Source organism: Petaurus breviceps, unplaced genomic scaffold (genome assembly GCF_028583685.1).
Source record: "Petaurus breviceps papuanus isolate PSGF00001 unplaced genomic scaffold, PetGlider_PUasm1.0 174, whole genome shotgun sequence".
NCBI lineage: Eukaryota > Metazoa > Chordata > Mammalia > Diprotodontia > Petauridae > Petaurus > Petaurus breviceps.
The window spans coordinates 56,568,010-56,591,861 of NW_027185761.1; the positions used below are offsets into that span (position 1 = coordinate 56,568,010).

A 23,852-nucleotide genomic window follows, 5' to 3' on the forward strand; every position below is an offset into this window, starting at 1 on the left:
TCTTCTCGGTAGAAATTGTACAAAGACCAGATTATATCTGAGGGCCTTTTTCATGCTGACAGTCAAGAATTCACAAGAGAATTTGGAGGGTGAAATGGCTGTAATGCATTTAGAAGCAGTGAGAGGATTTTGTGTATGTGTGTTTGAGGATGGTTGGGTTTGGAACCTGCTGTCCTACTAGGTGATCCAATATCACATCCTGTAAGCCACAGACCAACCAATCTAGTACATATGACATTGTAATGTAATATCAAGCAAAGGCAACTTCCCAGGTTCAAAATACCAGCATAGGTGCTCTCTATTTTATTCAGTAACAAACCCAGAACAGAGAAGATCAAAACATGACATCATTCAAAATACAGCATTTACTAAGTGTGATTAAATAATCTCCAAGGCCTACCCCACCCCAGGACTTTCCAATCATTCAATCAATTACAAAGTCTCTGTTCCAAATACTTCTCCACCCCTAGGCTATACCTTAATTAAGTCCACCACAAAGCCCCTCTTCTCAAATGGAGATTAGTTTCCAAACATAAGTAAAATACATTCATTTGCTCAACCATAGAACACAAAAAGGTCAAAAGTTCCCCACCCCTGGATCACAATTGAATCTACCCCAGAGTTACATCAAGTTTAAACACAGCACTTAATACCCAAATGGAGGTCTTTTCTTCATCTTGACAGGAGGCAAGTTCTCAGCAATCTTAGTTCCTGGGGAGACAAGGCTTAGCAAGGCCATAAGATACATTGCCAGTCCCTTCATGAATTTATCCTCTGTCTGTAGAACAGTCCTAGAACCCCTGAACACATTAGCAAAGCCCTCTCCCAGGATTTCTGTAAACATACAACAAGAAAATCCTTCTTCAGGGCTTCTGAACCAACAGAAAGGCTCCCAGACCCCTGCAACAACAGCACTGTCCTTCACCAGTGGACAGTATTCATTCTGTCTGCTGGACAGTCTCCAGACCCCTGCAACAACAGTACTGTCCCTCACCAGTGGACAGTATTCACTCTCAGTACTGTCCCTCACCAGTGGACAGTATTCACTCTCTGTCTGCAGGACAGTCTCAGGCCTTCTTAACCAAATGCCAGGTTCCAGGACTTCTTCAACAGGACAGTCTTTCACCAGTGGACAAATCTGGCAAAATAACATCAAAACAGACAGACAAAGTACCAGCAAAACAGCCATGTCTCCTCAGTCCTTGGCAGCTCAGGGGGCAGGTCTCAAAAGTCCAGGGCAATTCAAAGTGGCCACCAGCAATCTCTTAGTCTCTCTCTCTCCACGAGGTGCTGCTTCCAAAAAGAACTTCCGCCTCTCTCTTGTCTCTCCAAATCTACATCACCAGCTCCTCCCACTTCAGGACTTTCTTTTCACATCAACAAGCCCATCCCACAGGTGGGATTAACAAACTCTGGGTTTTAATACAATCAATTTGAAAACCAAGCCAATACAGGGGAATCTTTAATTGCCATTACTATCACAGACATAAGTAAGGAAAAGACATTTGCATTGACAGATTCTCCCAGACACATGCTCTTAGGCCACTCCCCTCCCCACAGACACACATATACTTAGTCTTCCAAGAAAGTGATAGAGCCTTGGAGCAGTGAGATAGCTCAGTGGTCAGTGCTAGGCCTGAAGCCAGGAAGAACTGAGTTCAGATCCAGCCTCAGACACTCACTGGCTGTGTGGTGCTGGGCAAGTCACTTAGCCCTGTCTGCTTTACTCTACTGGAGAAGGAAATGGCAGAGCAGTCCAGTGTCTTTGCCAAGAAGAGTTCCCATCGGGGTCGTGAGGAGCCAGGCACAACTGACCAGTAGAACCTTATCGTTTGAAGCATGTACAGTATTGTTGTTGGCTAACTTAGTAGCTTTGAGAAATTGGCCTTGATTTTTCTGATTCAGAGTAGAAGCAAATGACGTTTTGCTACTTGTGCATCTTAGTCTGTTTGCTGAGCAACTGATATTTGCAAAGCACCGTGAAATCCTTGACTGAGAAAGATGTTATCTTTGTATAAAGTTAGAAACCATTAACAAAATGCTATTTATCAAGTAACCGTGTAACTGATTCTACAGTTGAAATAAATTGTTCAGGGGCGGCCAGGTAGCACAGCGAGTAAGAGCACCAGCTCGTGTTGAGAAGACCTGGAGATTGAATCCCGGGCTCAGACACTTAGCACCCACCCAGAAACACCTGGCCATGTAACCTTGAGCAAGTTACTTAACCCCAATTGCTTAGGGGCGGCCAGGTGGCTCAGCGAGTAAGAACACTGGCTCCAGTGTCGGGATAACCTGGATCAAATCTGGGCACAGATACTCAGCACCACACCCAGAAATAACTGGCCGTGTAACTTTGAGCAAGTTACTTAACCCCTATTGCTTTAAAAAAAATAAATTGTTCATTGAGCAGGTGTTTATTAACAGTAAGCCTGGCATAGGCAGAGGTGCTCTGGACTTCAAGTCAGAAGACCTTAATTCACATATGACCTCTGACACTAGTCATATGACATTGGGCAGGGTACCAAACAACTGAAGATCATCAAACTGTTCTTTCAGTGTAACATTAAAATGAAAAGTCCAAATCAATTAATTAATTATTAAGGAAATTAATTCTAAACCCTGATAACAAGCTGAATTTCAAAATGAGCTATCATAGCAAAATATGACTAATGTAGTTTTGTTTAGATCATAGATTGTGTGTGATTTTTATAAAATACTCCAGTGTGTCTAGGCTCTTTGATTTGTGAAACAATGGTACTAGTGACAGCTGCCTGTGACTTAATAACTAAGGCTCACTTGCCTTAATTGCCAATGGTCACACAGCTAGTACGTGGGAAAGGCAGGACTCTAACCCAGTGTCTCCTGAATCCGCATCCAGCGCTCCATCCACAATGCTGTGCTACGTCTCTACAAAGCTGCAGCCACTGTGATCCTGGGTACTTCCCTCTAAGTTTGGTTTTAGATACTGTTTTACCTTGATCTCCTTGAGAGCAGAGAACTGCCTTTTGCTATTCTTGGTATCTCTGCCACTTAGCACATGAAAATAGTCCATTACTAAATGTTTACTAAATGACTGAATAAATAAAATAGTAGATATTATCTTAGAAAAGGAGATAATTGCACTGTTACTTGTAAAAATTTTCCCCAGAACATTGACATTTTTGCTTTGGAAAGGTGAACAAATGTGGATTGAGCAGAATTTTTCAAGGTTACTCATTTCAGAAATATGTAGTGGAAACTCCCAAAGACAGACTTGGGTGTGGACTCTTAAGGCTAGCTGAATGATACTGACCTAGCACATGGCCTTACTTCTTTCAAATGGCCTGCCTCCTAATTGATGCTACAGGCTAGAAAATTCTTTATATTTAGCCACACTCTTAGCCCAGCACTATGGTTTCATCTTCCATTGGTTCTGCAGTTTTTAATCACCCATTTTACACACTTAGAATTCAGGCTAAAAGGTACAAGATATTTTCAGTTGAATTGCGATTGCTTATTTGTTATTACCCTCCAATCTCTGTATGTAGCTACTGGTTTACTTTTTATTCTTATCATTAGTGGATTTTATTCTCCAGTGAGCCAATCAGTAAATTGCTTTGTAGGAGTAAATAGCTTGTCTGTGTAAATTAAGTGAACTTTTTCAGAGCCCCATTTGGTAAATGAAGAGTATTTTACCAAAAGTAGTTTAGGACCCTGACAAGACTGATTTTTTATTATTATTACAAACAAATTTGGGGGTTAAACAAGTTTAGTGGACATTAAGAAAAATGGTATATAAGACCTAAAATTATTTGAAAATGTCAAGGGAGATTTGAAAGACTTTGGGTAAATGGATAGCTATGTCTTTTTCTACCTATTACATTTGTGTTTAAAAAACTAGACAGATTGCTCTCTGCACACTTTAAAAAATTAGTAGAGGGGAACTTCTGGATCATGCAAGCAGAAAGCTGGAGGACTAACCATTTTTCCCTGATTCCCACAATCTCTCAGACCTCTCCAGAACAGAAATTATGCACCAAAGAGGAATCAACTTAAGCTATTTCCATGTTCTAGGACACCCAGAATCCAAAAGAAGATTAAAAAACACCAGTGACCCAAACTGACAGACTGGTGCTTCCTGACCCTGAGCTCACACAGCACCCCTTCCCCACCCCCCACGCTACACTGCCAGCCCCAAGGAGCAGACACAGACTTTGAACAAAACCCATGCTCGTAACACACCCTGCCCACTCCCTCCCAGTGTTGTGGAGACTCCAGCTTCAGGTGCAGAAATTTTTCCTGGCTACAACAAGCATCCAGCATCAACACAGTCCCTGAAGAGCAAAGCCTACCAGGTGCCAGAGCCCCATAGCACAAATATTGTATAGCTCTGAACTGCCAGTGCTGGACCAAAGAACTCAGGAACAGAGAAAGTGGGGCAGGTAACAGGACAGAGAGCACTGTGAATATGGGGAGCCAGGCAGCACTCCACCATGCCCGAAGGAGGAGCACAGCTCTGACCACCCAGAAATCAGCTGGGGCAGAGACCTAGGCTGATGAGCTTTAAATTGTCCAGCATGGGAGTAGGCTGAGACATTGTGATCCAGCCCCCAAGGAAACCATGATTAGAGGGAAGAAAAAAGAGTGAGCAAGAGGGGGAAATATGGGGGAGGGGTGTATAGGAGAGAGAAGACCAAAATACTGAAGGTTTAAGGAAGAAGAAAATTCAAAGACTTAGAATATAAGCAGATAAATCAACAGGAAAAATAATATCAACAGAAGGAAATATGGCCTTAAAATCTAGTAAACAGGTTTAAGCATCTGTGAATAAATACTGCAGAACAAAGGGAAATGATCCAGTCCTTGCTAAGACAGAGGACACTCGACATGGAGCCACAGCATCCTGTTCCTGAGTGGTTCAAAAGAGAAATCAGGATCATGAGTAGAATTGATGTCCTGCACAGCAAAAAGTATGGGCAGAATTAAAAACCTGACATTTCAATGGCAAGCCTGACCAAAGAAACAAAAGAGAAAACGGTATATTGAGAATACAAATGTCCAGAAGTGAAGGACAGTCTGGAATAACATTAAAAGAAAATATGCGAACTGTGCAAACAAAATACACTGATCTCTGAAATAGGATGCATAGAGATAACCAGAAGACTGTGGGTCTCTTGAAAGAATACACCTCGTAAGAAACAGTAGAAAAGAATTGCCTAGAACTTCTAAAAATAGAAAAAGAAATAGCAATGGAAAGAATTCACAGATAGCCTCTGGAAAACAAATAAAAACAGGCCTGCAAACTCTAAGACATATACTGGTTAAATTTAACAATTCAATTTGAGTAAAATTTCTGCAAGTGATCAGGAGAAAGACCTTCAAATACAAATGAAAGAAAATTCAAATAACATAAGACTATTCTGCCACCACTGTGAGATGCAGGAGAGAACAGAATAATGGGATCCAAAGAGCAGTGGAGTCCAAGATGCTGCCCATGGTGACCTATCCTGAAAATCTGAAGTTAATTATACATGAAAAAAGATGGGCATTCATACAGAGGTATATGAAACATTTTCCAAAAGAAACCCAGAACTGAAGAGATTATTGGCTTCTCATATGCCCCAAACAGCAAAAGGCAAGAGTGAATAAGTGTCACAGGCAAGGACAATAGCAACAGCGTGACAGCAGAGAAGCCAGTAAGACGTCTTTATAAATGTACACGAGATGGCAAGTGAAGGCAGAAATGTAGTGGGCACAGTGAAGAAGTAGACAGGGGTATTATGGCCAGAACCTGGTGACACCCTGACTACAAGTAAATCAATGCTCTGTTTTGTTTTTAATGTATCTATATTACAACAGGGGAAAGTACATGAAAGTGGTGGGGATAAGGGGAAAGAGAAGACTATACTGAGATAAAATCAAAAGCTAGTAACAAGAAGAAGGTGACTCCTGTGGTCTCAGAAAAAGAAGTCTACGGGGGATGCAGGAAAGATGGAAAAGATAAGAAAAGGAAGAAGGCCTTACTTTGTTGATGGGATGAAGACAGATGGTCTATTAAGGTTGCTGCGGCCTTACTCTGGTTGTTAGGGGGGTTTGTGTTTGAAAAGTCTGCTCATCCTGTGTCAGGAAGGAGGTTAGTTAGAAACCCTGGGAGCAGCTGGACCCAGGAAGGAGAGATTTTGAGGCAAATGGGAATAGAAAGGTAACTGGTGATATGGGAGGGCATAGATCAATGGCAGGCTGCATAATCAGAGGCTGGGGATGAGGCAGCATGGGATAGTATCCTCTATGACACTTGCAGTTTTGGGCATTGTTCTGGGAGTGAAACACGTCAGAAACTGCCTAGCAAGGAGATCCTAGAATGGAGACCTTGGAAGCTTTGATTAGATGAGGAAAACAGAGAAAAGAAGGAGATCAAGCAGTTATAGGGGATATGAACCAGAGAATGAGGGTCTGGAGCCAACAGAACGGTTAATGAAAAGAGTAAGCAAAATCTTTTGGAAAGGGGTACAAAAAATGAAATTTAAAAAACTGTAGTACAAGACTAGTTGAAAGAGAAGAGGCGGGGGGAATCTGCTTGTCTAATTGAGAGGAGAAAGTGGGGAATTATTAAAATAGATAAAAGCATGAAAGAAAAAAGGAAGTAAAAATCAAAAACCCAAAGGGAAAAGGGTAACAAAGGAGAGGAAGAGATGTGAGGGAGAGAAGAACCTGTGGGAACAAAGCCACCTTAAAAACAGGGTAAGGTAACTCACTTGGGTATAGGGGGATAGGGGATAAGAGGGGGGATGCTATAAGGGAGGGCAGATTGGGGGAGAGGGTAGTTAGAAGCAAACATTTTTGAAAAGGGACAGGGTCAAAGGTGAAAATAGAATAAGTAGGGGGCAGGATAGGATGGAGGGAAATATAATTAGTCTTTCACAGTATAACTACTATGGAAATGATTTGGATAACCACCCATGTACAACCTCTATTGAATTGCTTATCTTCCCAGTTTTAAAATCAAGTGTTGAAAAAAATTGTTTTTACATGCAACTGGGAAATAAGATATACAGGCACTGAGGTATAGAATTCCATCTTGCCCTACTAGAAAGTTAGGGGGATAATGGGGAGGACATAAGAGAGAAGAGATTGTAGAAAGCGGTATTCAGTAGGCTTGCTATTTTGGGGTGGGGTAGGGAAAAGACAGGGAGAGAAAAAATTGTAACTCAAAATCTTGTGGAAATGAATGTTGAAAACTAAAAATAAATAAATTTTAAAAAATTTAAAGATAAGGTAAAGTAATGGAAGGAACAAAATCCTGTGTTTACATCAGAAGAGGAAAATTTTATATATACATTTTATACATATATATGTATTTATCTTGGGCAAAGCTCAATATTAGAGATAGATGGAGGAAAATATAAACTTATCTCTCATGTGAATGGATTAAACAATACAATAATATGGAAAAGAGTGACAGATTGGATAAGAAAACAAAACCCTACAAACTGTTGCTTACAGGAAGCACATTTTTAAAAACAAAGAAATACACAAAACTGAGGAGATGGGAAAAAAGTACTATTTATCAAATTAATCCCAAAAAGTAGGATTTGCAGTCATACTACCTGACAAACCAAAATATTCACAATTTTTTAAAAGATAAAAAAGGAAACTGTTATACTGAAAGGAACCATAGGGAAAGAGACCTTAGAGGTCATCTGGTTCATCCCATATGTTTTAAAGATGAAGAAACAGACCTGAGAGAAGTGACCTGCCCAAGGTCAGAGATTCAGTAATTGACAGAGATGAGATTTGAACTCATGTCCTCTGACCCCAAGGCCTGTTTTCTCACTATGCCACATACCATGCAGCCTCCAGGAAGGCCAGCAGTTCCGACATAGTCATCTTCCACGGGGAGAAGAATGCATCTTGGTGAATTTCTTCTGGAGAAAGAGACTTTTATCCCACTGCTAAAAAGTAAAATTTCTCATACATACATATATACATGTATATAGACAACACACACATATATATGTACATGCATATATATAGCAAGAGAGGGATACTAATAATGACGTTTTGTTATGAAAAAATATGTTTATCTGTATAGTGGAAAGATGGCACAATTGGAACTCAGAAGATTTGAATTCCATCTCTGTCACTTTACAACCTATGTAACTTGGGACAAGTCACATGACCTCTCTGAGTCTCATTAGTGAAATGATAGGGTAGGACGATTAGCCTTTTGGTCACTGTGGAACCTCCAGGCCTTTTCTGGAACATTATCCTTTTGTTTTTTAACATCTCAGTGATTCAGGTGAGAAGCAAGCCAGACTTGTCTATCTTATAGCATACCACTAGGAAACAAGTACCACTCACGTTGCAGAAGTTAAGGCATATGTTTGTCAAGGTATGGGTCATATTCTCTACCCTAAATTTCCAGGCATACAAGAAAAATTTTGGAAGTTCTTTAAAATTCAGTTTCATGTAAGTCACATTTGTCTATAATTCTGTATAGTGTTTACTACAAAAATAGCAACAGAAAAATTGGGCATTCTGCTACTAATATTATTTGAACCAAGAAAAAGGCAAGAAATACACATTTCATTTAAATGAAAAACCTGCATCAGTTCCTTATGTTAATAATATTTACTTTATCTCTTGGAGATGATGAGTTATAATAACATCCTTGAAAATACTGTAGTACTATGGCATAGTAGAGTACAGCAGAGGATAGTAGCAAAAGATAGTATTAAAGTATAGGATAGTGTAGCTATGTTAAAGTATATTATGTTAAATATTAAAGTATAGTATAGTTAGTATAATGTAGTAAAGCATAATAAAATGTAGTAAAATATAGTATTAAAGTATAATATAGCGTAGTAAGGTAGAGTATAGTATCATATTAAAATAGTATAGCATAGTATATTGTATTAAAGTATAGGTATAGGGGCAGGTAGGTGGCGCAGTGAATAGAGCACCGGCCCTGGAGTCAGGAGGACCTGAATTCAAATCTGGCCTCAGACACTTGACACAATTACTAGCCGTGTGACTTTGGGCAAGTCACTTAACCCCAGTTGCCCTCCAAAAAGCAAAATAATAGTAATAAAGTATAGGTATAGTATAGTGTATTGTATATAGTATGGTAAAGTATATATGATCTAGTAAAGTATAATATAATATAGTTTTGTAAAGTGTCGCAGAGTGTAGTATAGTATAGTAAAGGACAGCACACGATGGTATGGGATGGCGTGGGATGGGATGGGATGACTCAACTCTTTGTTGCCACAGATCTTTCTGGAGTCCAGGTCTTAGAAATCCATCCCCTTGCCTCTTGCCCTTTGGATAGCACGGTCCCAGGGACTGTGCACAAGAGTAGCTTGGGCTTGCTAGGTAAAAAGTCTGGACTAGCTTTAATCACCATGCAGTACAGCAGGCCTGGGAAGGCTCTCAGCTTGCTCACCAGCAGGCAGGCCTTCTTTTAGCCCCCTGATCTCTCACTTCAAGATCGTGGTTTCATTATAAAATGACCCTCTTGTAGCCTGTATCTGTGCCATGGGTAGGACATGATGTGACATGACTGTTCCCACCATCTCCATCACATACTATCATGTTAATGCCAAATGCTTTCTGAATGTTTCTCAGCATCATTTATGCTCCGTTTTAGCCTAGTATGATTTGATTGTTCTTGCTTCAACCTTTTTTTTTCAAGTACAACTGTACATTTTCACACATTGCTCATTCATGCTGCTTCTTTCATAATTTCTATGTTTCTGTATGTGGGAAACTTCTGAGATGGGCTTGTATTCTCCACAGAAACAGGCAAGTGGTATTCAGTAAGTTTATGTTTGAAGAAGTGATGATAATAATTTATTTTTATCGCATCCTTTAAGACTTACAAAGCACTTTGTGTACATTATTTCGCCACATCGTAGTTTCTATTTTCTCAATTTCTCCTTCTCTGTCTCCTCCCTCTCTCTCCCTTTCTCTCTTTTTTTTGTAAGGAATATGACTGGACAAACTACCAGCCAAGCCGCATGAGTGAATCCGAGCTGCAGATGCTGGCCAGCATGAGAAGGCAGCAGATTGAAGAGCTGGAAGACGGCGGGGCCTCTCATGGCCTGAGCGCGTCGCAGGTCGACAACTGTAACGTCAGCATCAGTAGCAGCAGTGACGACACCACCACCTGGAACTCCTGCCTGCCCCCCGTGAGTCAGTGTTCTTTCTCCAGCAGTGCTCTGCAGTGCCCCAGCTCAGATCTGAGAGCCCGGCGGGAGGGTGCTTGCCAGCTGGGCTCGTGCTTTTCACTGTCGCATTCACCATCATTTCTTAACTGCTCAGAGGCATCGGATGGTGCTCAGTTCAGCCCTGTAGACAAACTACAAGAAGGAGCAAGCCCTGCCCTTCAAGTGCTTACATTCTGTGCAAGGAAACAGTTGTTCCACAATTGAGTAAATACAAGATGTAGACAAGAGAATTCAGTGATAGGAAGAGATTTCTTCCACTTAGGAGGCCTCAAGTAAGGCCTGTAGGAAGTGCCATTTAAGCTGAGCTTTGAAGAGACATAGCCTGACTCTTGTAAGAGGCAGAGGTGAGGAGAGAGAGTGGGCAGGGGGAAGAGCCAGAGCACAGCGAGTGGGGAGCGGGAGGTGGGCCAGGCTGGTGGGTGCACCAGAGAGTATGTGAGAGGAAATGACTTCACTCGCCCTGGAAGGCCAACCTCTTCACACGCATAGTCAATATCACATTGCTTACTTTCTCAAGGATGAGGGTGGGGCAGGAGGGTAAGAATTTGAAGCTCAAAATTACTGTTAAAAATTGTTTTACATGTAGTTGGGAAATATTTAATAATGAAATAAATAATTTAAAAGCTAAGCTGAGGACAGTTGTGGAGAGTTCTAATATTTGTACATAGTTTTAAAACTATGTAATGAAGACTTATAGGATTAAAAATCTAAGACATGAACCTGCCCTCGAGGAACCTGCAGTCTAGTTGGAGAGACAGGCAACGGCACATGACCTGCTAAATAATCATTCAGAGAATAGCTCTTCTGCAGCAGCCCGAGTGCTGACCCAGGCTAGCATGGGATTGATCGCCAAATGCTTAGAGCAGGCAGGGAGGGCTCTTGGCTTTAAGAGGAGGAAGAGAGTGCTGAAATAGGTTGAGGACATCTTGAAAGAGAAAGGCTTGGAGGACTGAAGGTGAAGTGAAGGCTGTCCTCTTTCATGGGGTTTTCCGGTTTTCTCCCTGCTGGTGTTCCCTTATATCAGTTGTGCTGTCGAAAGATTTGGACTCACGCTGCCTCAGGCAGACCTGTATTCCACTGAACCGGGATATGGAAATTGGGGCTAGAGCAGTGAGTAACAAAGGTGCCTCCTGAGAGTTAGTTGCAAATATAATTTGGAGCAGGATTGAAGTTTTGCCTTATAAAAAGCATTGCACAAAAGCGGTTTGAGCCACAAGAAAGAAAACTGTGGACTCTGATAAATTCTCTTTGTGCAGCAGCTCAGAGAGTGACAAAATGAAGGAGGAGCTAAAGGCAGGATTATTTATGCCCTGAAAGAGCCAACCCGCTTGTTGCCTTGGATACTGTGTTCTCCTCGTCACAGTTCTGTTCTCTGGTGGGCCGGGAGCAGAGGCCAGGCCGGCGGGCTGCATGAGCGCCTTACTCTCCCTGGTGCCATTGCTGTTGTTTCTGATCACATATATGTCTTTTGGATAGAATGAGAAGATTGAAAATAGTCCCTTGTCATACAAAGAAAAAAATTTAAGGCCTTACCTTTGATCTCAGAAGGTACATTTATTTGTCATTGCATCAAATTCAGAGTCTTCAGAAATCAGATCTTTGTGGTCTGGAATGCAGAAATGCAGTAGCAAACTCTGCATCTTGTTCTTTGTCTAAGGCCCAAATACAGTGATCTACAAATATGGTCCAGATTTCACTAAGAATCTCAGTGGGGGAGCATTGGAAAGGGAGTCGTCTAAGCTCATCTCTAGCTTCAAGGCAGTGATATGGTAAGGGGTAATGAGGTAGTGTCTATAATTGCTTTGAGTAATGAAGGGAAGTAACCCACTAATAATACTTGTAATATTAAGTCCTCCAGAGAAAAGGAAAAATAGTCCCTGTAGGAATTCTTGTTGCATTTCTGAGTGGTTTGTTTTCTCCCTTTGTCAGGCCCATGATTTCATTGGTGTACAGACTCCCAGTGTGGGAGTTCCCTCTGCTAAGGTGGCAGGGTCCCTCCTCTACAGTTTCTAGTCTCCAAGAGTTCCCTGTGACTTTCCCCAGTGACTTGCCCAGGGTCCTACAGACTCCCGGGTCTGCCCTCTGTCCATACTCTTCCACACTGCTATTCCAAAATAACACTGAAACCATCTTTAGAACTCAGCCCACGAGCACTTGTCAGGCACTCCTCGAGTGTGCTGTTGTCGTTGTTGTTTTCCTCGACACTGCTCAAATCCCAAACGGCTTAAATGTGGTCCCAGAACAAAGATCTAATTCTTCAGATGGTTCGGTGACCAGCAGAGAAGCCATGACTCGGGCGGGTCAAGCTTGGTTTAACATATTCTCCATAATGACTTCACACGTATTCCAGTCTGAAAATGGAAAAGCCCACACAAAATAAAATGCCCACTGCCTCTGCAGGACTTGGGCTTCCCGGCTTCCCGTGTGACAGAGTTAAATGTTTACAGAACAACCACTCTGTGCAGGGCACTATACTAGCCCTTGCTGGTGCCAAGATTGAAGTGATACAGTCCTCGTTCTCAGGAAGTTCACGAGCTCTTGGGACAAGACTTGCACACAGAGGTCCAGGGAAGGTCCTGTGAACAGCTTGAATAGGGAAAGATCACGAGGGGATTCTTGGAAAGCTTCATGGAGGAGGTGTCACCTAAACTGGGCCTTGAATGATAGACTTTGGCAGAATAGGAGTGAGTCCATTCCAAAGATAGTGATCGACTCATAACAAAGAAAGTCCCAGAAAGAGATGGAGAAATGCCTTGTTTTCATTATTAGCGGTATAATTCAAAGTAATATGTATGAACGAAAATGTGTTTAGATACACTTATAAATTTCTCAATTAGTATAATTAATGTAGTCATTATTCTTGTTCCAAATTGTCTTTTGTGGGCATCTCTAAGTACATCAAACCCCCTGGGAAACCCGTTAGGCTTTGATAGACGAATTTTTCAGCATTTCAACTTGTAAGGAAATTCAATTAAAATAATACTTTGCAACTTCTGTGAAAACTAGGTTTCAAATAATCGGTTTTATTCAGTTTCTGTTCAGTGGCACTCATGACAGCCTGGGGAGAGAGGCAGCAAGAGAATTCTAATGGATTTTTAAGTGAAGTTAGAATTTTGAGCAATTTTTATTGACATCAATAGCAAAAATAAACCTTGTTAACCCATCAAGCTTTTTTTTGAGAGCAAATAAAGGACAAGATTTCTTAGGCTAATCATTCTAATGTAATGGCAGGTGGGATAGCAGGAAGTGTAGCTGAGCTTCCTTCCCCTGTCCAGACTCGCGGTATCTCCAGAAAGATTTAAAAAATGTACCAGACTGAGTCTTTATTGGAAAATCCAAGAAAAAATCACGTTCAGTCATTTTCCAGGCCAAATCCACAAAGGGAGGCAGGCAGAGAAGTCTGTGGACACTGGAGACAGGGATCTAGCCAGGGACACCTGTAGGGAGCATTCCAGCACAGGGAGAAGCAGTCCGTCAAGGAGAAAAGAGACTACAGATCCGTCCAAGAGGGGCCCAGTCTTGTGCAGGTTATAGGAACAGATGCCAGCCTGCAGCTCCTGTGTGTGCTACCTAGTTCTGGGTCACACGTATACAGCTAACTGAAGAGGGAGTCTGTGCCCATGGCAGTCCAGGTTTAGCAGTGATCACGAGCCCTAGGCTCTATACCAAACAAGAAGCAAACTCAGAAGTTTCATGGTCCTCACCCCAGGAGCAGAGCGTGATCTCCATTCAGTCTCCAGTTCAGTCTGTAGCCTGCAATAGTATAACAAGGACAGGAATCCCAGATTACAGTGACCCTGTAGTTGTGTCATTCTGAGTCCCTGCTAATGCATTGCAGCAACTCCTCTGCAGTTTGTAATCTTTGAGAGTTGCCTATGCCACTGAGAGTCTCAGTGGCTTGCCCAGGGTCACACACACACAATATGCTTTAGAGGCAGAAATTGAATCCAAGTCTCAAGGAGAAATAGTTGCCTAATAGTAGCTGAGTCCAGCAACAGTCCACCAGAACTCCAACCAGGAGAAGCCCAAAGGCATACTGCTCATACCCAAACCCAGATCAGGAACTTACAGAGCTCATATGGGGATGAAAGTATGGGGAGCAGGGAGAGGATGGAAGAGAAGGGTATACAGTGATCAGATTTTGCCCTAGATCATACCTTTTTGAAAGCACTGAAAACTTGCAGGTCCCCAGACTGAGCTGTCCCTGAGATCCTGGATTTGCCCAGCACTCCAGTAAAATAGTAGTAAGAGCCTCCCCAATATTCCCTCTTAAGTGCACAGAACCTGGACCTGACATAAAATCTGAAGCCAGAAAGTAGACTAGAAGAATGAACAAACAAAAAAAGAATCCTAAGATAAAATATTATGGCAACAAGGTCCCTCAAGGAACCAACCTAGAAGAGTGACTCCAAAAAATCTACAAGCAAAGCCTGTGAGGTCTGAGTTATAAAACTTATTATAAAACACAGCTTGGGCGCAAGTTCAAATAGAATTTTTGTAAAAAGAGAAGCAAGATTTAAAATGTTTTATAAAAATGAGATGAGAACATGGGGAAAAAATGGAAAAGAAGTGAAACTTATATAAAAAAGAAAGGAAATAAGAACCTGGCTCCAGAGGTACAAAACCTTACCAAAGAATAAAACTCCCTGGAAATTAGAATAAACCAAATAGATGCAGTGACTCCATGACACAGCAAGAAATATTAAAATAAAATCTAAAGACTGAATAAATAGGAAAAATGTAAAATACATAATAGCAAAAGCAATGACCTGGATGTCCTCAAACCATGAATAAAAAGAAAGAAATCATAAAAAAAAAAAATTTGGCCAGATCTCTTAGAACCATGGGGCAGTGCGTAAATAGGAAGAATCCATTGATTACCTCCTGAAAGAAACTCCAAAGTGAAACTTCTAGGAACAGGAAAGTCAAAATCCAGAGATTCAAGGTCAAAAAAAAAAAAAAGATGCTACAAGCAGCCAAGGGGGGAAAAAAAAGAATTCAAGTACTGAGGAGTCAACAGTCATAATCATACGGATGCCTCACAGGCACTGTTCTAAAGAAGTGGAAAGCTTAGATTACAATATTCCAGAAGTCAAAGGATATAGACTTAGAACCAAGAATAAAGCCAGGAAAACCGTATAATCCAGTGGGGCGGGGGTGGGAATGAACTCTGATTGGTATAAATATGTATGTATATATATATTTATATTTATGAAAATATAAATATATATATTTGTACATGTGAGTCCTTTTTCCTTTTTTATGATCTCTTTGGGATACAGATCCAGTAGTGGTATTTCTGGATCAAAGGGTATGCACAGTTTGCCTTTGGGGCATAGTTCCAAATTGCTTTCCAGAATAGTTGGATCAGTTCATAAATCCACCAACAGTGCATTAGTGTTCCAATTTTCCCACATCTTCTCCAACATTTATCATTCTCCTGTTTTGTCATATTAGCCAATCTGATAGGTATGATTTGGTATTTCAGAGTTGTTTTAATTTGCATTTCTCTTATCAATAGTGATTTAGAGCATTTTTTCATATGACTATAGATACCTTTGACCATTTATCAACTGAGAAATGACTTGTATTCTTACAGATTTAACTCAATTCTCTACTTATTTTAGAAAGGAGACCTTTAGGGTCAACTAGGTGGTGCAGTGAATAGAGCAGGACCTGAGTTCAAATGTGGCCTCAGACACTTACGACTTACTAGCGGTGTGATCTTTGGCAGGTCACTTGGCCCCAATTGTCCTGCCCTCCCCCTTCCAAAAAGCAAAAAGCAAAATGAGACCTTTATCAGAGACACTGGCTGTAAAAATTGTTTGCCAACTTTCTGCTTACCTTTTAATCTTGGTTGAATTGCTTTTGTTTGTGCAAAAACTTTTTAATTTAATGTAATCAAAATTATCCATTTTGCATATCATAATGTTTGAATTTTGATTGAAATAGAGATTTCCAAGCATTGATGTAAAGACCAGAGCTGCATAGATAGAAACTTTGAAGTTCAAACATAGGAGTTAAGATAAGGCAAACATGAATAAACAATCATAAGGGACTGAACAAGGATACACTGTGTACCTTCTAATTTGGGAAGATGATCCACATGTCTGTTCCCTCAGAACCTTATCATCATTGGGTGGTGATAAAGGAAATCTAATGAGAGGGCTAGGAATGACTCTTATATTTTGACAATCTTAAAAGAAGAATGGAAGGGGACAGGAAGAGGAATATATATACTAGGAGGGGAAGGGAGAAGGATAGGGAAAACCTCCATCCCACAGATCTACTTTAAATAATCAGGGAGTATCTCTTCTCTGCTGTTAGGAGTATTGTGGGTGTTAGTATCTGTCTTAATTTTAACATTAAAGAAAATTCATTCTCTGTTTTGCTGCTACACCCTTGGGACCATGAAACCTTTCTGCCTGATTGACAACTCAGACCTCACATGTTCTTTCCCTGTTAGAATAGGAACTCCTTGAGAGCAGGAATTTGCTTTTCTGTTTGTATCTCAGTTCTTTTTCTGAGTTCGTAGATTTAGAACATTATTCTATTGCAAATAAATCATAAGACAAAAAACTTCATTACTCTAGACTAAGATAATCATCACTTCAAGACAAATTTTGGAAAAGAATGTTTGACTTATGTCCTCCAATACGAAAGATTCTCACAAGGCCCTTATTCATTCATCCAAGTTGAACAGTTCCTCAACCTCATAAAGAACTCACTTGTGTCTTCAGTCCAAGGAAGAAGTGACATGGTACCTTCATATACACATCACATTGAATCACTCCCATGAATGGAAATTTGGGGAAAAATGAGACCAATTTCACAAACTGAATTTAGTCAATTGATTTGGCATATGGGGAAAGGATTTGAAAAATTATTTACAATCCTAACTAATAACCTTGGAACATTATTGCCATTTTTAACAATACAAAAAAAAATTCCTTTGCCTTGTAACATGGTAGCATTTTTAGTAACGTTCTTTGGAGCCCTCTCTTAACATCCCTCTCACCCTTTAACAAAAGCAAAACTTTCTAATCTCAGTGGCCATTCATTGGTGCCAATACTGTTTCCTTGGGACTTGTGCATAGCAACAGCGCCACCCAGAGGATGCTTTTGTGGAGCTCATCTTTGCCGGACTGTTGCTTGGCACCTAGCATGGGGTGCTGGCATTTTCTCTGGTGACCATCTGACTACATGTATGTTACATGCTAGCACTTGGTTTTGGTCTCTTTATGACAAATTTAGGACTGCATTTCATCTTATATATTTAGGTTCATTAACTGCTCACTACTTTTGGGCTTTAATGAGGTTTAAAAAATTGTCCAGTACTGAAAAGAAAGTTGATTTTGCTAAGCTACAGATAAATCAGATGAACAGATGTTCTTATGCAACTATAAAAATGATAGACTAAAAACTGTATTTTATGGTTAGTGTAATATCTGTGCTGTCAGAGAAACTGTTGAAGTATGCAAGTTACTTAGCGGTTGGTTTAAATCCAGTCGACACCTCAAACAGAAAACTGTTTCCTTTTTAGCCTGTTACTTAATTCTATTTCTGCCATCTTTGGTTAAATGGCAAAACTTGATTAACTTAAATATAAATATCTGGATATGTCAATGAAAAGCTTTAAGTTGTAAATCAGTGTGCATCGCAAATGCATGTCTGTCATTCATTGTTTGCACTTCTGTGCCTTGAGCTGAGATGGAGGGTGTTAGTTACTCTTTGAGAGCTGAAGCAGTGATCATGTTACTGCTGTGGCAAATGCCCTTCAGGATGATTTCTGTGAGCAGCAGTGCAGTGGAGTGGATGAAATCGTCTCCTTGGAACGAGGAGGACCTAGGACCAGATCCTACCACCTGTTTTCTGTGGGACCACTTAAACTCTCTGTGCCTTTTCTCAAAGTCATTAGTTTCAAACAAAAAATTGTATACAGTGCTTTATATAGCATGCTACTATTTTTATATATACATATATATATATATACAAACATCAGCTGTCATTGTTTCTCTTAATATAATCATTCTAATGCCATTACCCCCTTGTTTTTGTTTACCACAAAATCAAGATTTTTTTAAAATGTTTTACTGAGCTATTCTTTCTTGCCTTGTTTCTCTTTATCATGACTCCTGCCCTAGCACCAAATGAAAGGAAGTCTTTACTCTGTATGTGTATGCACACATTCCTGTCTCATGGGTCTGTGTACATATGCACGGAGAGAACAAGAGGGGGGAGAGAGTATACATAAAGGCTAGGTTATCAAAACAGTTCATAGATGAAATTGCCTTGTACTATTTGCACGGAACCCTCAGGGCACCATCATCTTCTTAGTGAAAGGTACGCTCAAGACAAAGAGATTGTTCTGACCATCCATGTTGCAAAAAACCAAATGGATGAACAACACATACTGCCCAGATTATGACATGACACTAGATGAGTAACCCATCAGAGGAACTATGACTTGGACAGACTTTGCAGATGAATATTGAACCAGGCCAATACCTGAAGAGGAGAATAAATTCAGGCTAGATGGAATTGGAGAAACTGAAATTTTTCAAAATATCTATGTTGAATTGAGGGGAATGGAGATCCTGGAGGGGCCAGAGGGATCAGATACTTTCCCAAAGGTGCGTTAAGGCTGTATATCATAGTATATCACAATTTCAGAAGAATTAAAATGCAAAATAATTTAAAGGGACGTGAGAAGATGATGCATGGTAGATAGAAGCAAGCATGTTGCCAGTGACAGGTAAAATGGCATATGAGACATTATCAAGGAAATGAATGAGTAGAAAATGGAGGTGCATCATTCACATAGCCTGAAAGAGAGATGAGAGAGGGTTGGAACTTATTGCCTCACCCATTGTTATTCTTGAGATACTTAAAAAAAAGAAGTAGACCTTTGGCATGTAGGAAAATGGAGCCAAGGATTGTGATCAGCATCAGTGGAAGAAGCTCCCACACAAGTGACCTCCCAGATCTATCTGGTCTCCAAATGTTCTCTGTATCATGGACATAGGAAACTGCCCATTGACAGATCAGAATGCTACACCCAGATGATCAGACAGGTCCCTGGGAACCTTTAACCCTAACTTAAGCTGCAGGAAATAATGTTCTGTCTTCAGTAGAAATGGGTTCAGTGGATACTCTTTACCTATCAAAACCAAGTTCTTAAGAGCTGAAGTTTCTCAAAACCGCCTCTTAGAAAGTGATTCTCAATTTGATTAACCAGCATCCTTGAAATTAACCAGTCTGTCTATCCGTGGGAGGGCGGGGGAGATTTATTCAGGACCAACTATGTGCCAAGCACTGTTCTAAGCACTTTATAAATAATATCTCATTTGATCTTCCCAACAACACTGTTAGGTAAGTGCTTTTATTGTCTGCATTTTACAGTTGAGGAAACTGAGGCAAACAGTTTGGTGATATGAAAGTTTCCTGATATAAATCAGTGCTTTGAGACTCAGAGTAAAAATCTCTTTTAGACCACATGTCAGTTCTTTTGTGCCCTTCTTTGCTATATTACTTAACTTAAAAGTGTTGACTAACGTGCTTGTGTGTGTTTCAAAAGAGGGGACCATTGGGGTCTCTCCCAACTCTGAATTCTATGATCCCATTTTAATGCCGAGTTTGTTGTTCACTCATTTTCAGTTGTGTCTAACTGTGACCCCATAGGGGGTTTTCTTGGCAGAGATACTAGAGGGGTTTGCCATTTCCTTCTCAAGCTCATTTTACAGATGAGGAAGCTGAGGCAAACATGGTGAAGTGACTTGCCCAGCATCACACAGCTAGGAAATGTCTGAGGTCAGGTTTGAAGCCAGGAACATGACTCTTCCAGACTCCTGACCCAGTGCTCTATCTGATGTGCTGCCTAACTGCCCTTAATACAAAGTATTATTTATAAATTTTTATAGCTTTTATGACTTTATAAAGCTTTTTTTATAATAAAAGTATTAGTTATAAAGATGCTCTTAGATCAGAAGTGTCAATCACCCAGTCCATAATATTCCCTACTGCAATCTGAGCCTAAACCAGATTAAGACATAATTAGGAAATATTTAGCAAAATAGATAAAGATAGAATAGAATATAGATAATGTTACTATGGGTTTTTCTGAGTCTGTATGTCTTCTATAGGCGTCCTTATGTAAAAATTACTGCCTCCCATTCTGTTTGAATTTACAATTTGAAGTATGAGTAAGGATTTGAATTTTTAATGGTAACCTCAGCCTTTTCATTTTTGTTATTTATCATTGTCCTGTTTTATTTTTTAAACAAGCACTAAAAGGAAAAAAATTGACAAAAATGTTGAGAGAACATTCTTGGTAGCACAGGAAGATGACCATTCTGCAAAGGGCAGGATAGAAGTCTTCAAAGGCTTGCACGGCTGAGGGAGAGAAAGGAGTTATTTGGTCTGGCACGAGGGGGCGCAAATACAATTATGGGATAAAATTAAGAAAATGGGAATTTGGGCCGAATATCAAGAAGCCTTCCTGACAGTGAGCCAGAAATGAATTATGGGCTTGTCTGAAGTCAGTAGGTGGCTGCTCCATCAGGTGAAGCGTGTGTGGGGCCAAGGATCCCAGGTAGAGTAATCCTGAACCGGGCCCTTCCAGACGAGGCAATAAGTGACGCCCTTTTCATGACCTCATTTCTCTTTTTTTTCCCCTGAGAAATAATGAAACCTTAATTACACAGCTGCTGAATATCTTATTCAGTGCAACCATAAAGCCCACTTTGGGGGGGTTCTCTCTCTGCTGTTCTCCCGGCCTTTGTGTTTATTATATTGTCCTTGCTTGGTGGTGCCTGGATCCTGGTTGCCCATGTACATTTAAGTTCACTCATGGGACTTGATGCCTTGTCAGATTAAGTGACCGGGATGCTAAGATTGGAGATTCGATTTCATTTAAAGAAGGGATTCTTAACCTTTTTTCTGTCATGGAATCCCTTTCACAGTCTGGTGAATCCTATGAACCCCTTCTCCAGGGAAATGTCTTTAAAATAAAATACCAAGGATTAAAACAGAGACCAATTCTATTGAAATACAATCATCAAACTATCACAAAACTAAGTTCATGGACCAGGTTAAAGCCCCTGAATTAAATAGGAATATTCAAGGAAATAATAAAGGGGAAGAATTCACTATGAAAAACTTACCTCATTTATGTCCGTTATACATCTAGGCCTTATTAAAATCTGTTCACAATGTGAATTATGTGCCATTATACACCAGCCACTGCATTATGACATAAAGCAGAAAGCATAGGACTCTCAGGTCAAGAGCCCATTTAGGTCCTGGTTCTGACCTCAAGGGCAAGTCATTGCCCCTCTCCAGGCATGAGTTCCTTCGTGTGTAAGGGCAAGTGTAACAAACTCCAAGGAGTCCTCCAGCTTTCAAGTTCTATGGCCCTATAGTAGACAAGGCTCTCAACCCACAGTTGAAGAAGCACTGAAGGGGTCGCAGGTGGAGAAAGCTTAAGAAGCCCTGCTCTAGTCACCCAGTAATTCATATAGTTTTTAAGCCCTTTGAGACACACCTACCTGAGTCCAGTCTCTGGGTGATTGTGACCCTGGATTTTTGCATGGAGGGGGTGATTGACAGTGACAGTAATGGTAAACAGTGCACTGGGGCCTCATTAACACTGTTGCTAGAGTGAAGAAGTTGAGAAGCAACATTTTATCAATGTTGAGACATGTTCCCTCTTTATTAGCCTAAAGAGAAGAGGATCAAATGACCGTTTGGGGCTCAAGGTGATCTTGGTATCCAGCTACTTGTGAAAAATAGACCAAAGCATGAAGGCTAGCCTATGTGATCAGACTCTACAATACTACATATTTTATGAAATATCCTTTAATTTACTGATCAGTGTTCAATGCTCTGTTATCTACTCAGGGCTAATGCCTGCTTTTTAGAGAGCATCCACTCTAATCCCCTCTAGCTCACAGAGAACTTATCCTAGAGAAATTGCTCAAATGTTTATCGCTGTGTCTTTGAGTCTACAGTGTCTGATGGTACTTTCATATACCTTGCCAGAACTAGAATTTTGGTATAAATATCATAGAATCTCATATCATATATTGAGCGTCTATAGTTTCAGCATGGGGAGCCCTCCACCAACTCAGATCTCAAATCTTCTATACCTTAAATGATTGTCTTGGGTGATTAAAAATATCATAGCTCTGTGCCAGCTGTGATGGTGAGCCTAAAAATGTAGCCAAGTTGGGTCACCAGTGAATGACTTCCATGGAAAGAGAGAATGCTACAGCATTAAAATCTAAATAAATCAACACTCCTCTTGATGGACTTGGATAACTGTGGAGGGAGCATAGTCTGCCTACATCTGGCAGCTTAATGCTTGTCTTTGGACATGATTTTTGTTATTTCTGTGTGCCCATGTGTCTCTACAGACATTGCTGTAGATAACCCTGGGGGTTGTGGGTATTGCTTTGGAGGGTGCAGCTGGCCACCGATCTCATCACTACTCTCTCCTTCCCAGCCCTTTTGTCTCTGGAGAGTTCATCAGTCTGTTTCAGTAATTAGTTCTGGGTTTGTAGCCTGGGGTAATATAATGACCCATCAAGCACACGTGGTCCACTTCTCTGCTGCTTTGTGAAATTTATATTAAATGAAGAGTTAGAAGTAAAATCACAATAGTGCAGAGCTCCCTCCCCCCCAATACACAAACACTTGGGAAATCTCATGACATTTGAACAGTTTAGGCAGAGGTTTGGCTCTCCGTCCTACCTTGAACTTACATTTTCTAGAAATAATTCTTGGCCTCTTTATGCTTTTAGCAAATCAAGTTATTCCAAATGTTTGGGTAGATAAATGAGCAAATTATGCTATGGCATCTGTATAGATACTGAGAGAGGTACTTAAGGGAGAAGCAGACCTTTTCATAGAACTTCCTCAGCCCTTGAAGAGAAGATGGGCATAACCTGAGGCTTCAGCCTGAGGCTTCTCTTCCATAATGCCCATGGCCTTCCTCGAGCTGCCTCTTTCCCATGACTGCTCAGCCCTCAGTTTTCTTTCTTATTTTGCTTGATGTCCTCTTCTTTCCCATTTGCTCATTAAGGCCTGGATAAAGGTGGGAAAGTTGACTGCATGTACTACCACTGCTATTCTGCTTAGCTTTTGAGGCCCCCTGCTTCCACCCAGTCTTTCACAATTCTGTGTGTCTCTTTAAGAATACCAGGGCATGAACCAGCTAAAAACTCTTGATAGTCTCAAATCACTCTCAATTTTGAAGGGTCTATATTTGTCACTATGAACTACAGGTCCCGAGATATAACTCACAGTTCCCAAACTCAAAATAAGGGTATGGTTCTCAAACTCTTTGGTCTCAGGGCCTCTTTATACTCTTAAAAATTATTGATGACCCTCCCAAAGAGCGTTTGTTTATTGTGTTATATCTATCAGTATTTACTATTTTAGAAATTAAAATGCCATCATATTATTTTGAAAATGGTTTCGACCTCATAGAAGATCTTGGGAACCACCAGGGGTCTAGTACAGAGGTGTCAGACTCTTGGGAATCCCTATAAAACTCTCTAGTACCGCTGAACCAGATTAAAATGTAATTGGAAGATGTTTTAACAAAATAAATAACAATACTACATAGATAGTGTTAGCTTGTGG

At 40.5% G+C, this 23,852-nt stretch overlaps 2 protein-coding genes across 3 annotated transcripts in view; both read left to right on the forward strand.

Annotated features, from left to right (window-relative positions):
• CFAP20DC (CFAP20 domain containing) overlaps positions 1–23,852 on the forward strand; it is a 223,495-nt gene that overhangs the window by 148,169 nt on the left and 51,474 nt on the right. For both annotated transcript variants that reach the window (XM_069084234.1, XM_069084231.1), the window contains one exon: positions 9,966–10,169. In XM_069084234.1, coding sequence (XP_068940335.1) covers positions 9,966–10,169 — 204 coding nt within the window. The remainder of the gene's footprint in view (positions 1–9,965; positions 10,170–23,852) is intronic.
• The window catches only part of FAM3D (FAM3 metabolism regulating signaling molecule D), a 307,323-nt gene that overhangs the window by 88,128 nt on the left and 195,343 nt on the right, over positions 1–23,852 (forward strand). The gene's annotated exons all lie outside the window — the stretch shown is intronic.